Raw genomic sequence first — 14,879 nt, 5'->3', positions numbered from 1 at the left:
GAGAGAGAGAGAGAGAGAGAGAATGAATGTGGGGGGGGGAGGAGCCACAGATAACTCTAGGTGTCTTCCTTAATCTGGCCTAGCACAGCTTCACTCTGGCAACCTAAGCCTTCTTTCCCATTTTCTCTTCTGTAAGCACTGTTTTTTTAAATGTCCAAATTTCACAAGTGCATTAGCCCTGGGAGGAGAGGGCATCCCACTCACACTTGCAGTGTCTGACAGAACTATATTCGTTCATTCTGGAATGTAATCAACAGTAGGAGAACAAAGCATGAGTGTCCAGGCTGGAATGTCTCGGCTTCACCTCTGACCTTCCACCTCACGGCAGAAACGTTTCTTTCTTAGTATTTAAAAAATTTAAGGCTATTTTATATTTCTTATGAGTATGAATATTTTGCCCACATGCAATGTCTGTGCACCTTGTGGGGGTGCCTGGTGTCTATGGAGGCCAAAAGAGGGAACTGGATCCCCGGAAACTGGAGTCAGAGGGTCGAGACATGCATGTGGGTTCTGGGAATTAAACCCGGGTCCTGTGAGAGGAGCCAGTACTTTTATCTGCTAAGCCACCTCTCAAGTCCCAGACAAGTATTTCTTACCTGAATCTCCCATTTCATCACCCTTCAGGCTTCAGTCATGTTTAACAGTGGAAGCAGAAGTTACAGGAAGGCCATTCTCTAAGAGAATGTTGGGTGCAATTGCTTCACATAAAAACAGCTTCGCAAAGGCTGACATGACAGGAAGCTGGTGCCAAGCACCAAGCCCTTATGCACTTAATGTTTCTTATGTAGAGCAGTAAAGGTGAAGAACTCTCTCTCTCTTTACAACACTGATGTAATTCCACCGATAAATAAAAAAGGCTGTTTTGAGAGTTTTAAGAGTTACAGCCATAAAACAAATGCCATAGGGTATATGACCTCCCGCTTTAAAACAATGGCTTAAAACAAAACACGCCTCCAACGAACACACAACCACATACAACATACAGCTTAGTGGATTACCAAAAGGCAACCGCCCTTGTGACCATCACTTAGGATTTTGCTGACCACCACCAAGGAATCTTCTGTTTGGCCCAGGCGATACCTCCTCCCCCTTCTCTCATCAATAACTACTACAAGGCCTTTTCCTAGAAATCAGGGATAGGTTTTTATTATTCTTACTATTTTTAGATTTATTGCTTTTGTTTTCTCTGTGTAGCTCCGGCTGTCCTGGAGCTTGATCTGTAGACCAGATGGGCTCCAAATTCACAGAGATCTGCCTGCCTCTGCCTCCCAAACACTGGGATTAAAGGTGTGTGCCACCACCTCCTGGGTTAGCTTTGTTTATTTTATGAATGGTTGCCTGCACGTATTGGTGTATTATGTGCATGCCTGGTGCTCACAGAGGCTAAGGAGGGCACTGGATCCTTTGGAACCGGAGTTACAAATGATTGTAGGCTATCATGCGGATGCTGGGAATTGAACCTGTGTCCTCTGGAAGAGTGGTCAGTGCTATTAACCACTGACTGACACATCTCTGCAGTCTCTATTGCTGTTGTTATGCCTTTACCACCACAACATCAAGGTGCTAATGCAGTTATGTCCATTTAAAAAAAAGACAATTTTCTTTTAATGTGTGGATTTCTCCTTCTACCCCATATTCTTTCTTTCCTATCTATTCCTGATCTTGGGGCTTTCTCATGGTGTGCTTGTCTTATCATTCACCATGTTCTTCTATGTCTTTTCCAGCAATACAGAATAGAAGCTTGATCATGTCTGTTTGCTCCTCTTTGTGCAATTTGCAGCTATTTGGTGTTCAATGTACAGATCCATTAATTCATGGGAGAGATTATTTTCTCAAGCTCCACTTGGTCACCTAGTGGCACCGCTCAGACAGGGGAGACAGGATAAAGGCTTCACTCACCAGCTTTCAGACGATGACCTGGCTCTTTCCATTGTGCGGATTAGTTTTTAGTATCACCCCTATTTCAGAACAATCCCTTCACATAAAGAACCCCACTTAGCTCCCAGGTACATACAAGGGCACCACAATTTTAGCAACCTTATTTTTGGTTCCTGCTACAGTATAACTATGTTGCACATTTGTTTCAATATGGACAACATATTATTATATAAATAATAAAATTATTTAATTCACTCAATTACTTTTATGTACTTTAAAAATATTAATTAAAACAATTTTGTTGAAGAAAGGGTCTTCTTTAATGTTAGTTAATCCAAAGCAAGATGCAACATAAATAATTATAAAACTTAAGTTTTTATGTTATTAAACACAACAGTGTAGTATGATGTAGTGTAAAACTGTATTTCTAATATAACTCTAAGCAAATAAAGAAAAACATATTTTCTCCCAAAGCATAAATGTATTTTTTTTAAAGGAGCAAACAAGAAAATGTAACCATCTTCTGACCCAGTCATCTGCATTATCAAAATTATCCTGAAGAGGTAAGCAAACTGGAGACAGGGTTTCTCTGTGTAGCTCGGGCTGTCCTGAAACTCACACCGTAGACCAGGCTGGCTTTGAACTCAGAAATCCACCTACCTCTGCCTCCCAAGTGCTGGGATTAAAGGCGAGCACCACCATTGCCCTGCAAGCAAACTTGTTTTTCACTTAAAACATTAAGCCCGTTGCTTCTCTTATTAGCTGGAAAACAGATTTAAAGATAATAGTCTCCTTGGAACCAAAATCAGGAGAGCACTAGTTTCAAGCACTAAGAACAAAGCTTGTGTGATCTTGCTCTGCCTTACAAATACCATAACTGGGCCAGTGAAAGCGAGTTGGAAGCACTTCCCACTGCGAAGCCTCAGTATACCTCACACCTAAGACTGCAGAGATGAGTTATGAACCCTGTGTCTGACACCCCACAACAAGGCCTGGATCATGCACCCTCTTGGCTGCATCACCGAGGCCATGCTGGCCAAAGTCTGTCCAAAGCTGTCTAAAGCATGTCTGCAGAAGGAAGAATAAAGGTGTACATGTGACAAGACAGAAGGCCACGAGAAAACCTCAGATCAAGAGCTAATTCTGTCAGAAGCTGGCTGTGTGGACTTGGAGGTACTCCCAGCAGTACAAAGAGCAGAGTCAGACACTCATTTATTCCCTTAATGGATGTTTATTGCATGCCCATTATGTGACAAGCACTGAGCTTATGGCTGAGAATTCAACCCGGCAAAAGTCCCTGTCTTCAGGATGGCACTGCCAACTGATGCTTATTGGCTATCTGAATGGAATTTGCCTAGTAGTGGGTTCCAACACTACTTGCTGCATATGCCCACTGGGTAGCAATCTGAACAAAGATTACACAGCAACAACATCCACCTGTATGCCAAAACCTGAAAAAGTCTGAGGTATGCAAAGCAAATATGTGGTGTTCAGAAAAAAATGAGATGGCAGACCCTATGTTTCATAGTCACAATGTTTTCACTGAAGCAATGAATACACACTAGTCTATACAAACTATTTATTTGTTCTTATTTATGACAAACCTAGTTTATTTGAAAAAAGATACATAAAGCACTGGCTGCACTGCCTCATGCAATGCATGTCTATGTATTCATAGCAGTCAACCTCTGAATAAACCACCACAGACTCAATTTTCAACCTCAATATTATCTTTAGCATATTAAAATGTATCACAGGTCAGCTCCGTGTACTAAAACAGTAGTGGCAAAGGCTTTTGGAGAAACTTATTACAATGAGAAAATAAGGAAAGATGTTCACTTTCCTTATTCTATTATAGACTAGACTCTATTAAAATATGTCATCAGCAAACTTAATTGCACAGATCAAAACAAGCCTTCCAGTGACAGTGGCTGGCCGAGCTCTTCCAAGTGTCAAGGGAGAGGTCTCTATCCGAGAGCTGGAAGGACCTCAACACCACTTCACAAGGACATCTTGTTTCTCTTTAATGATTGCCTTGACTGCAAGGACTGGGAGAAGAGTGGCAGAGAAAGGGAGCGGACAGAGCTGACTGTTTCTGAGGACTAACACTGGAACCTTCCTTCTAAAATAAATGTGCCAAGAAATGAACTGTCTGTCAAGAGTAAGGGAAAGAGAAACAGCTCTTCAACCAACTTAGTTTCTTCTCTCTGCCCAAGACTGGCAGTTGAGAACAACGATCCTTCCTGTTGCAACTTAAGTAAGTGAACTCAAGAAACAGCCTTCATTCCAATGACAACCTCGGAGGGGGGGAGACCAGCAACACTGGGAAGAGAAGTGCCACACACAGCTAGGGGCTGGGACAGTGGCTTTGTTTGTTTGTTTGTTCTTTTTTTAAAATGGTCAGGACCACTTTAAAAAGATAAGAAAGAAAAACTGCAGTGAGTAGGTAGCATAGGTGAACTGTGCAATACCACCACTCATTCAGTCTGTGCCAGAGAGATGTTCTCAGCCATCAAACAACATCCTTAGAGTCAGGCATGCTCCCTCCTAAACATGCCCTGAATATTTGGCCAACCATGCTCACACGGGTGGGGTGTCCTAGTGGGAGCTTTACAACTATTCCCTATCACACACATGGTGAATCTACCTGGCTTCCAGGGTAAACGGAGAAGGCTGCAAGGAGAAGGTGACAAGCAACCGTAACCCTGCTTACTTCAACTACTGCCTGCCAGTGAAATCCAAGCTACTCCTTACACGAGACAAGCCAACAGCAAACTTTATTTGAAAAAAAAAAGTTTCTTACAGATTGAAATCATTTGAAATTCCTGATTAAGCATTTTAAAGTTCTATGAACAGCACTCTACTCTTTTTTTGCTTATTTGCCTGAGACAGGGTCTTATTGTATAGCTGAGCTTTCCAGTGACTTGATTGATATATAGGCCACGCTGGCCTCAACCCCTCAATGATCTTACTGCTTCTGCCTTCTGAGTACTGGGATTAAAGACAGGTCATCACCAGATGCAGCAAGCAGAATCTTCTTTTCCCCTCCTGTATTATTATTTTATATGTACAAGTGTCTGGCCTGCATGCATGTCTATTCACCATGTAGATGCCTAGTGCCCACAGAGGCCAAAAGAGGGAGTTGTTGTCCTGGAACTGGAGTTACAGAAGGTTGTTAAGAGGCCATGTGGTTGCTGAGAACTGAGCCTGGGGCCTCTGAAAGAGAAGAATATGGTAATAACCACTGGTCTATCTCAGCAGCCCTGAAGCAGCCCATGTGTAAACAAAATATTTTTAATTAAAAATGTTCTCTACCACCATCTTCATGTAGATGCCAGACTATATACAGAGGCCAGAAGGTAACCTTCAGGAATTGGTTCCCCTCTTTACTCTCTGGGTTCCTGGGACTGAACTCAGGTCACCAGCGTCACACAGCAAGCACTTATAGCCACTAAGCTAGTATCTTGCTGACTCTAGAATCTATAATTCTAGTTAGTGAGCTTTTAGTCTTTTAGCTAGGAAAGTGTAACTAATTTCACTAAATGTCTTTCTTTTATGACTTTGTAATAAAAACTGCACCTGGGTATTACTTTTGTTTCTACTTTAATCTTTCTCATCAGTGTTCCCTAACACATTGGTACATATACATGTACGTGCGCGCTCACATACACACACTCTCGAATCCAGTGTCCTAGTCTTTACAGTATAAAAACAACCCCAGCCATGTTGCCCCCAGCTCTGGAGAGCCAAGCTTTCTGAACCACCCTTCTCCCTGCTCTGTGTTTTGTTGATACAGGGTCTCATTTTGTAGTCCAAGCAGGCCTAGAACCCATGGCAATCCTCTGCCACAACCTAGAATAACAGACGTGGGCCATCATTCTTGGGTAATCCACTTCTTTATAACATTCCCCTTGTTGTGTGTGGGCTGTGTTTGTACATGAAAGTTAGTGGAAACCCTTTTGGACTCAGATCTCCACTCCCCCCATGGACTGCATTCCAGAAATCAAACTCATGTTGTCAGGCTCATCCAGCAAGCGCTTTTACTCTCAGCCCCAGATTCAGGTTTTTAAAACTCCATTTAGGCCACAGTCCTCCAGGTATACTGCTTACACATTTTCCTTTGGGACACTGAGGATCTATGACAGTTTTTTTTGTGTCATTTTCCCCATAGTTATCTGTGAGAATTGGGCTCACATGTGCAATTCAGGTGACACACAGAAAGAATTTCACAAATCCCAGCTGTGCTAGGATCAGTCCGTGCTGAAACACTCATCTCCTTTGTTTTCTGGAATCTCAAAGCCCCGTTCCCCAGCCTCATGGACCCCTTGGCTGTCCTTACTCCAGCTGTTATCTAGCATGTCCACTAACTTCTACTAGCTTTTTTTAATGCAGACCCTTTGCTGAGCACAAGACTCCATGAGTCTTTAATCTGCCTGTAGTAAGTGTAACATCTAACATGCATGCTCATGAAGACATGTTCTGGGGCATGTCAGTTCCCTGAACTTGGAGTTCAACCTTCAGCCTGGCTTGTTAGTTCTGAATACACGCTACAAAGATGATGTGCTGCTGCATACAGCCACTGTTGGCTGACAAGTCAACAGAGCCATCAGCAAGAGTTTTTAACATAGTCACTGGTATTCAAGTATTCCCTGGAGTGTACCTCAGGCACCCCAATCACTAAGGCTTGAGACAGTGAGCCAAGCATGGCCTAGGTTTTAAGAATGCATATTTTACTTCCCAAGGACCTTCCAGTACCGATGCGGGGCATCTCACAATCTCCTGTAACTCCAGCTGGGGGTAGTGGTGGTGGAATATCTCTGAGGGAACCCATACTTACATGCACACACACATACATGTAATTAAAAAGAAAATAAAATAAATCTTTTTTTTTTAAAGATTTATTTATTATTGTAAATAAGTACACTGTAGCTGTCTTCAGATGCACCAGAAGAGGGCGTCAGATCTCATTACGGATGGTTGTGAGCCACCATGTGGTTGCTGGGATTTGAACTCAGGACCTTCGGAAGAGCAGTCAGTGCTCTTAACCACTGAGCCATCTCTCCAGCCCCAATAAAATAAATCTTAAGGTCTCTGGTCTCCATGTGTGCTGGGTATGTGATACTTATGCACCTATGGGTGCACACACACACTCGCGTGTGTGCAGAGAGCAGAATACTAGGGGTAACTCATATGTACATAGGGATGGGTGGAATCAACTGTGTACATAGCCACAGGATGTGCATCAAGAGAATCTTTTCTTTACATCAAGTGATTCCTGATACAGAGTAAAAAATGCAAAAGAACAGGATCCAAAAGGCTATAGTGTAACATGTTTTATGCAAAGAAGAAGAAGAAGAGGAGGAAGAGGAGGAAGAGGAGGAGGAAGAGGAGGAGGAAGAAGAAGAAGAAGTAGTAGTAGTAGTAGTAGTAGTAGTAAGAAAGGGCACACCTACATGCTCATTAGTACAAAATGGAGAGGAGGGAGCACCTAGAGATGAGTGCAGCCGGTGACCTACGGAAAAGGGAGGAGCACAACTCTGCTATCTATCTATCTATCTATCTATCTATCTATCTATCTATCTACCTGCCTATCTATCTATCTATCTATCTATCTATCTATCTATCTATCTATCATTTTTATGTGGATGGTTCTTGTGCCTGTATGAACATTTGTCTGTGTACCATGGAAGCACTGGTGCCCACAGAAGCCAGAAGAGAGCCCAGATCCCCATGGAACTGGAGTCACACACAGTTGTGAGGCACTACGTGGGTTCTGGGAAATGAATGGATCTTTGATCAACAGCAGCCAATGCTTTTAACTGCTAACCCATCTCTCCAGCTCTCGTGAAAATCATTCTTTAGGTTGGGCAGATACACACCTGTCATCCTAATCTCAGGAGGCAAGGGAAGGAGTGTCAGAAGTCAAAGGACAGCCTAGGTTATATGAGGCTGTGCCTCCAAACACCAAATTAAAAAAAAAAACAAAACCCATCAATGAAACTAGGAGGAAAAGATGGGAGAAGTGGTATTTACATAACCTCAAGGTATCTTCCTACCCGACAGGAATTAAAGTGACTTGGCAGGCACCACCCCATAACATGGTGAGCACATTTTGTAAGCCAAGGAGGAGGAACCTTAGTTTCTCTGGTACTTCTCCCCAAAGCTTACCACTCAAATCTAATATCAGAGAAGCTCCAATGGGAAGGCAGGGACTGTACAGAATAGGTTCCCGTATACTTCACAATGTCCAAGGAAGTAAAATCAAGACAAACCCACCACTACCCCCGACCTTGGGAAATTTCAGAGACCCAGTGACTGAATGTGGTGAGGAATAAACCCACAGTGAGAGGTGTTTCCCAGAAAGGACAGCAGGACGCACCAGCGAGACGAAACCTGAATCCAGCAGAGTGCCTGCTGATAGGGAGATTTTGGTTCTGAGAATTGTGGGACACACAGCAGAGGATCTTTAAAGATGGACTAACACACGCGGTTCATCCTCATCACAATTCAGGAAAGAAACGTATGAGAGAGAAGAACGAGAATAAAAGAACAGACACTATGTATGCCAACATCCAGGGGATCCGGGCAAAGAATTCATGGAAATTCTAGGCACAATTTTGTAACTTTTCTCTCAAGTCTGAATTTTCTTTCAAAATAAAGAAACAGTGAAATATAGAAGGCATTGCTGGGCAGCTCTAACAGCAGGAGCAGGCCAGGGCTCAGGAAGGAACATTCTAGCTCCCCAGTGCCTAGCTGTTCCCTGTGGGAAGAACAGCTATTTTCCTTGTCCGTGGGAGGTAAAAAGTAGCAGAAGTTTTGTGGGAAGTGGGCTTCTTTGAAGTCTTGACATGTCTACTGAGGGTGGAGAGTTGTCTGTGTGTGTGTAGGAGGGCTTTAAAGTTTTTGACTAAGGGAGAGGAAATCTCAGAATCCAGGAGAAGAGACCCCCTCCAGCCTGTGTCCATCATTTCTTGAGCAGTCATGAACCCTGAGTCTGTCTATGAGCAGGCTGTCTATGAGACGATGGCACCTTTTACTCACTCTGGCCAAGCTGTGCAAACAGCCTCCTGAGAGACCTCACTCTGACAAGTGCCAGATAAGCTGTCCCAGAAGCAAGAGACAGCTTCTTGGAAGGGTAGCATTTGGGCCTGTGGACAACCCCATCAGTTCTCTTACTGTACCGGACAACAGTGCCAAAATCTTGTGCATGCATTTTTCAGACAGACAGACAGACAGACAGACACATGCACTCAAGAGCGTACACACACACACACACACACACACACACACACACACACACACACTATTGGACCATGTATAAAATCCAGGTGCAGGTGAGGAGCGATAGCTTCCTCTCCTGTATGTTGTTTCCTTTGCTAAATTACAATCATCATTGACAAGACTTCCCTACTTTACAGCTGATCTGACTCACTGAAAATACAACCTTAATCAACAGGTCCCAGCCTCATACAAAGGAACCCAAACCATTATTAAGAGGTCCTTTTAATGGAACAGAACATATTTTAGAAATCTCACAAGTCCTGCTCATCTTTCTTACCCAGAGCACTGACCTATGAGGCAAAACTGATGAATGATCATGTGCTCCTTCCCCTCCCTCCCTCTGTGAATGCCTGGATCCAAAGGAAAGATATTTATCTACTAATATTTTAAGTGACTCCCAAGGAGATGTTATTAATTTTTCAACAGCATATCCTGTCTTCTTTACAGTGGTCGGTCAAGGAATAATTCTGTTTTTAAAGTGAATTTTTATTGGGCTTATACTCATTCCCGTTTTCTTTCAAGTACTGTAAAACAATACCAATTCCCTTCAAACTATTCCCCACCCCCACCCCTTTCAGTGCCAACAGGGATTGATTCCAGAGCCTAATGCTTGTTAGGCAAAAGCTCTACCATTGAGCCACACCCCCAGCCTCCCTTTTCAACTATACTAAAATCTTTCACCACGGTGCTTAAGCACTCTAGTGGAGAGACAAGGCCAAGGGTTCTACAAGACTGTCAGGACTACTAAAGCCAGTCACATCCGGAGGGTGGCACTCATAATAATGACCTCAAATGTCCCCGAAAGTATTCCAGTGTATCCTGTATTTCATGTCTGAAATTACAGGGTGGTGATTAGGAATGGTGGTGCACACCTCAGATCTTAGTACATGGAAGGCAGAGGCAGGCAGATCTCTGGAAGATGAAGACCAGCCTGGTCTGCAAAGTGAATTCTAAGTCAGCCAGAAGTATAAAGTGAGACCTGGTCTCAAAGGAAAGAAAAGTTCAAGTCCACCTTGTTTTTTCATGTCTGAACTTTTAAAATAGTTTTAGCACTTAAAGGGAACCCAGCCTTTTCCCTGGGTTATCCATACATGTACATTCATGTATGTCCCTGTAATTATGTCACTGTATTTAGAGCTTAACTTTTTTACCTTTATAATCTAGGCACCACTTTAGATAGCTTCATTATCACTTCATATCAGCAAAACGACATCTAATACAAATTGTTATAGGAACTATGCTGATCCAAAAAAGTATCCAAGGAGATCACGGTAACTCAGAAGCACGATATATTGATGTCTAGCACAAAAGAACAAACACGGTCTAAGCATGCTCGTATAGAACATGGCTGAGACGGTGTAAGATAGAATTACAAAGACAGCAAAGAAGAGGTTCTCGAGTTGTTACCAAATGAGCATGATTTTGAACAGGCAAGAGGAAGGGGCCATGTCAGGAAAGGCCATGCACAGAAAAAAAACTCAAGAGAATCAAACTGGCGAGTCAAAAAGCTTAAAAGGTACCCTGGAGCTGTCTCCTGGAACGTCCTTTTAGCCTAGAGACACGAGAACACTGTCAGCAAGCCTAGGCCTGCATGGCTGTGATGTATCCCAGAAAGTGTAGTTATAGATGAGCGCCTCATAGATGATGACTGTAAAATACTCCATAAAGAGACAGCTAATTCTGCCTTTCCAAATAGCTGTAGCAGGGATTTAACTTGCAGGTTGCTATCTCTAGAAACTCTCCAAATGCAGTCTCAACTGTACATTTACTTATCCAATATAAGCAAGAAGAACCCCCCCTTTAAAAACTCATGTAATGATGGCCTTCAGACGTGTACCCACTCATACAACACCAGGAACTAAGGCCACATACATGGACTTGGTCAAACCTAGAGGGACATAGATAAAAAGACATGAATGCAGGAAAGAGATTAAGTAGCAAACCGGGGGGGGGGGCGGGGGTAGGGAGAGATGAGAGAGGGCAGGAGAGGAGCAAGGGGGGGATGAGGGAGGGATGAGAGAGGGCAGGAGAGGAGCAATCAGTGCATTAGGTACACGTATGAAAGGCTCAGAGAACAATGATTTAAAACATGGAAAAATAAAGAAGAAAAAGACGCTGATTACAGCGAGGACTTGTAAAGGAACGACAGTGAGCTAGTGCATAGCCCTCCTTGGATAATTAGTCTCCTGGATAACTAGGCCCAAACAGTAAGACTAGGAAAATAAATTAATAATTGGAAACACTATCTGAAGGTATAAAAATAATCAACCCAAAATCCTTTTTAATTTTATATTTTTGTCAGGATATTATACAAAGTCAGTCTAAAATTTATTTTATCTGCAGACTTCAACATTTCAGAATGTAATGATACAGACTTACAGAGTCAACATACTTGCTTATGGACCCTCACAGCATACCTACATGGAAGGCCTTGTATTTCCTGTACATATATTCAAATTTCCTTTATCCAGCTAACAACCTACGAATTCACGTGCACTAAGTGACAGACTGTCATATAGCTAGAGACTACTATCATCACAGGGAAATGGGCTCACAGGTTACTATCTCTAGATAACTGGAATCAACTCTCTAAATGCAGCTTGAGCCTTAGTATAAAATAAGCAAGAAGAAAAAGACAGCGGTTAAGAAAGAAGCACAGCCACTGCAGTATTGCAAGCATCCAGCTTTAACCAGAGAGGCTCAGGAGGTACAAGTGCATACAAAGCCTGCAGTTCCTGAGAAAGCTCCTGTTACCAACAGCTTCTGCAACAGCAAGAGGGAAAGTGACTAGAGCCTCCTCAGGTGAACAGGCTCTCCTTACCCCTGCTCTCCTCTGCTCCACAAAGACTATTGGGCAAAATCTGAAAAAGCTAAAACTCCTTGTAACTAACAACCGCTTGTGCTTATCACCAATAATTACCTAACGGTATAGTGAGCACAGCGCCACACAACTCTACCAGCTCATTCCAGTTAATGGCTTTCTGAGGCAAGGACACTGTGGTGAGATCTAGTCTCATTTTCCCTGAGTGTAAGTGGGTGTCAGGGAAACTGTCATGTGAGGAAGATCTTCTAACTCAGGTGGTTATAAACAGAAGACCCACTATGTACGATTACAAAAACAAAACAGCACAGCAGGTTAAATAAAGCTTTATGCGGTACAGTTTCCTGAAACAGCCGGCAGCTACTATGGAAGGAAGTAATGTATTTCACTTACTGAAATCAATGAGAAAGCGTCCAAATCCTTGCCTTTGGTGCTGGGGCATGATCATTATGCAGGACACATTATACTTCTGCTGGCAGAGCTTTTCCTATGGGAAAAAAGAAGCATAGTAAGTATGTCAGAGCTCTGCTGCAGTGGGCGAGTCCCAGTACCTGCCACCGCCCTTGTAAAACTATCCGCTAAGGTCAAACAGTGGCTTGGGTCAGGACCAATCAGAGTAATCCTACCATGCTGATCAAACTATCAAGTAAGTAACAACAAGGCACCCTTTCTGGCCATGCTTCTCAGATGTATCTGCATTCTACAAAGTTAGGAGCATAAAATTCGAATAGGAAATCTAGGAAATGTGTGCAGGGTGAAAGAGCCCCCACAGTAGGGAATGACGCACTCCTTGCTCACACAACTGCAGAGAGGGAGAAAACACCACTCAGTCCACCCAGTGGAGTAAGCTGGGCTTTGGCGGGCAGCCCTACTACATGATAATCTACAACTCTACAATGGTAAGTTGGCCTCTGCCTCTGAGTAAATCCCCCAGTGGCACTGGAATGGCAGACATGTGAGTGGACACACAAACAAATGTGTCTCCTGTGAATCAGAAGGCCAAGTAGAAATAATTAAAGGCCAGAGAAATAATTAAAGTCTGCATTTCAAACCAGGAAAATCAAACAACAAAAAAAGACACCAAGAAACCCCAAAGCCTCTGAGCAACAGTGAGACGGAAATCCTATCAACAGGCTAAAGCCAGGAGGGGGTCTGAGTAGAGCTCTGATAGCTCTAAGAACTAAGGGTTCACAATCACAATATCAAATTCAGAGTACACAGACACCACCAAAACCTACACAGAGAAGATCTGGAAAAGGCTTCTGAGGCCGTGAGTGCTGTGGCCAAATATAAACCACAAATGAGGCTGCTCACAAATAGAACCACATCACAAGATTACTTCAGAACACTCAGATCTTTAACGAACCAGTTTCAAAGACCACAGGAAACAACTGTGGAAAAAAGTCTAAAGGGCAGAAATGCAAGAAGATGAGCCCTACTTTTGTGTACTTGTAGCTGTCTGTGGCATCTCTAAGCCTCCAGAAGTAACAACGAGACTCTGTTATCTCTAGGAGATAAATTGCCCATCCCTGGATGTGCATGCCAATAGTAAAGGCTCAAATAATTAATTTTACTGTGCAAAGTAAGATAAATGGGTCACTCTATCTAAAAAGAGATGTACTCTGGGCAAAGAGGATTTATATCCTTGATGCCAGCCCTTTCTCTGCCCAGAACTGTTCTCAGCCCTAAGAGTTCACTGAAATATAATCCAACAGCAATCCGCCTCCTTTTCTTAATAGATGTTCCTGGGCTGAAGACCGAGCCCAGTAAGTAAAGTGCCTGCTGTGCCGGTGTGAGCCTCCAGGAGCACGAGGCTTAAAGCCACATGGAACAGAAGGGTGGTGCACCCTTCTAATCCCAGCACTCGGGAGGCAGAGGCAGAGAGAGGCAGAGAGAGGCAGAGAGAGGCAGAGAGAGGCAGAGGCAGAGGCAGAGGCAGAGGCAGAGGCAGAGGCAGAGGCAGAGGCAGAGGCAGAGGCAGAGGCAGAGGCAGAGGCAGGCATTTATTGGTAAATTCTAGGCCAGCCTGGTCTACAAAGAGAGTTCCAGTAAAGCTAGGGCTGTTGCACAGAGAAACACTGTCTGGAGTGGGTGGGGAGTGGATGTTTTAATCTCAGCATTCAGGAGGCAGAAGACAGGTGGATCTCTGAATTCTAGCATAGCCAGAGCTAAATAGTGTGATTCTGTTCAAAAACAAAACAAAGAACCGAGAGAGAGAGAGAGAGAGAGAGAGAGAGAGAGAGAGAGAGAGAGAGAGTGAGTCAGTCAAAATAGCTGCACACTTATACTCCCAGGGATGAGACAGGAGGACCTCTGGATGGTGCATGGGTCTGGAGGGAGGGAACATTGAGGGATATATAATGGGACAGTCTGGCCATGCCGTCTTGGCTGACCAAAAACTGGTGATCCCCTTGTCTTAGCCCTCTGAGTATTTATATTAGCGGCATATGCCAACACACCGGGAAGATAGTCTAGCTTCTCATTTCCTGTGAAAACAGCACTTCTATGGAGTGTTTCATCATGAACATTAAAGAAAAGCAGATCCAGTAAAGTCACTCATCTGCTGCGCGTCTGGGTAATTACCATCTCTGTTTATGTAACCATTCTTGGGTGCATACCCAAGGAAAGTTCAACACCTGGCAAACACATTCCAAACCAGCTCTCTTTCAAGGTGCATGACTTAGCAATAGCAGTTTCTGAGCAGTTTCTTCTGGAGAAGAGCTCTGAACCAGTGAAAAGACGAGTCACTGCGCCTTAGTATGCAAGTTCTTCCCCATGCTGATTGCTAGAGACAGGTAGATTTCCTGTAGGCAAGACTCCCTTAGAACTTAAAAACCACAGCACAGATCAGGAGAGGCAGCGGTGGAAAACCAGCCATCAACTGCCAGTGGTGTTTTTG

At 43.5% G+C, this 14,879-nt stretch overlaps 1 protein-coding gene across 1 annotated transcript in view; it reads right to left on the bottom strand.

The window, feature by feature from the left end:
* The window catches only part of Kat6b (lysine acetyltransferase 6B), a 172,287-nt gene that overhangs the window by 21,260 nt on the left and 136,148 nt on the right, over positions 1–14,879 (bottom strand). Inside the window, 1 exon segment of the mRNA XM_029469204.1 lies at positions 12,374–12,467. Within this exon segment, the coding sequence (XP_029325064.1) occupies positions 12,374–12,467 (94 nt within the window).

This window comes from Mus caroli, chromosome 14 (genome assembly GCF_900094665.2).
Source record: "Mus caroli chromosome 14, CAROLI_EIJ_v1.1, whole genome shotgun sequence".
NCBI lineage: Eukaryota > Metazoa > Chordata > Mammalia > Rodentia > Muridae > Mus > Mus caroli.
The sequence above is the reverse complement of the archived record's forward strand: the minus strand, read 5'-3'. Positions and strand labels throughout refer to the sequence as shown.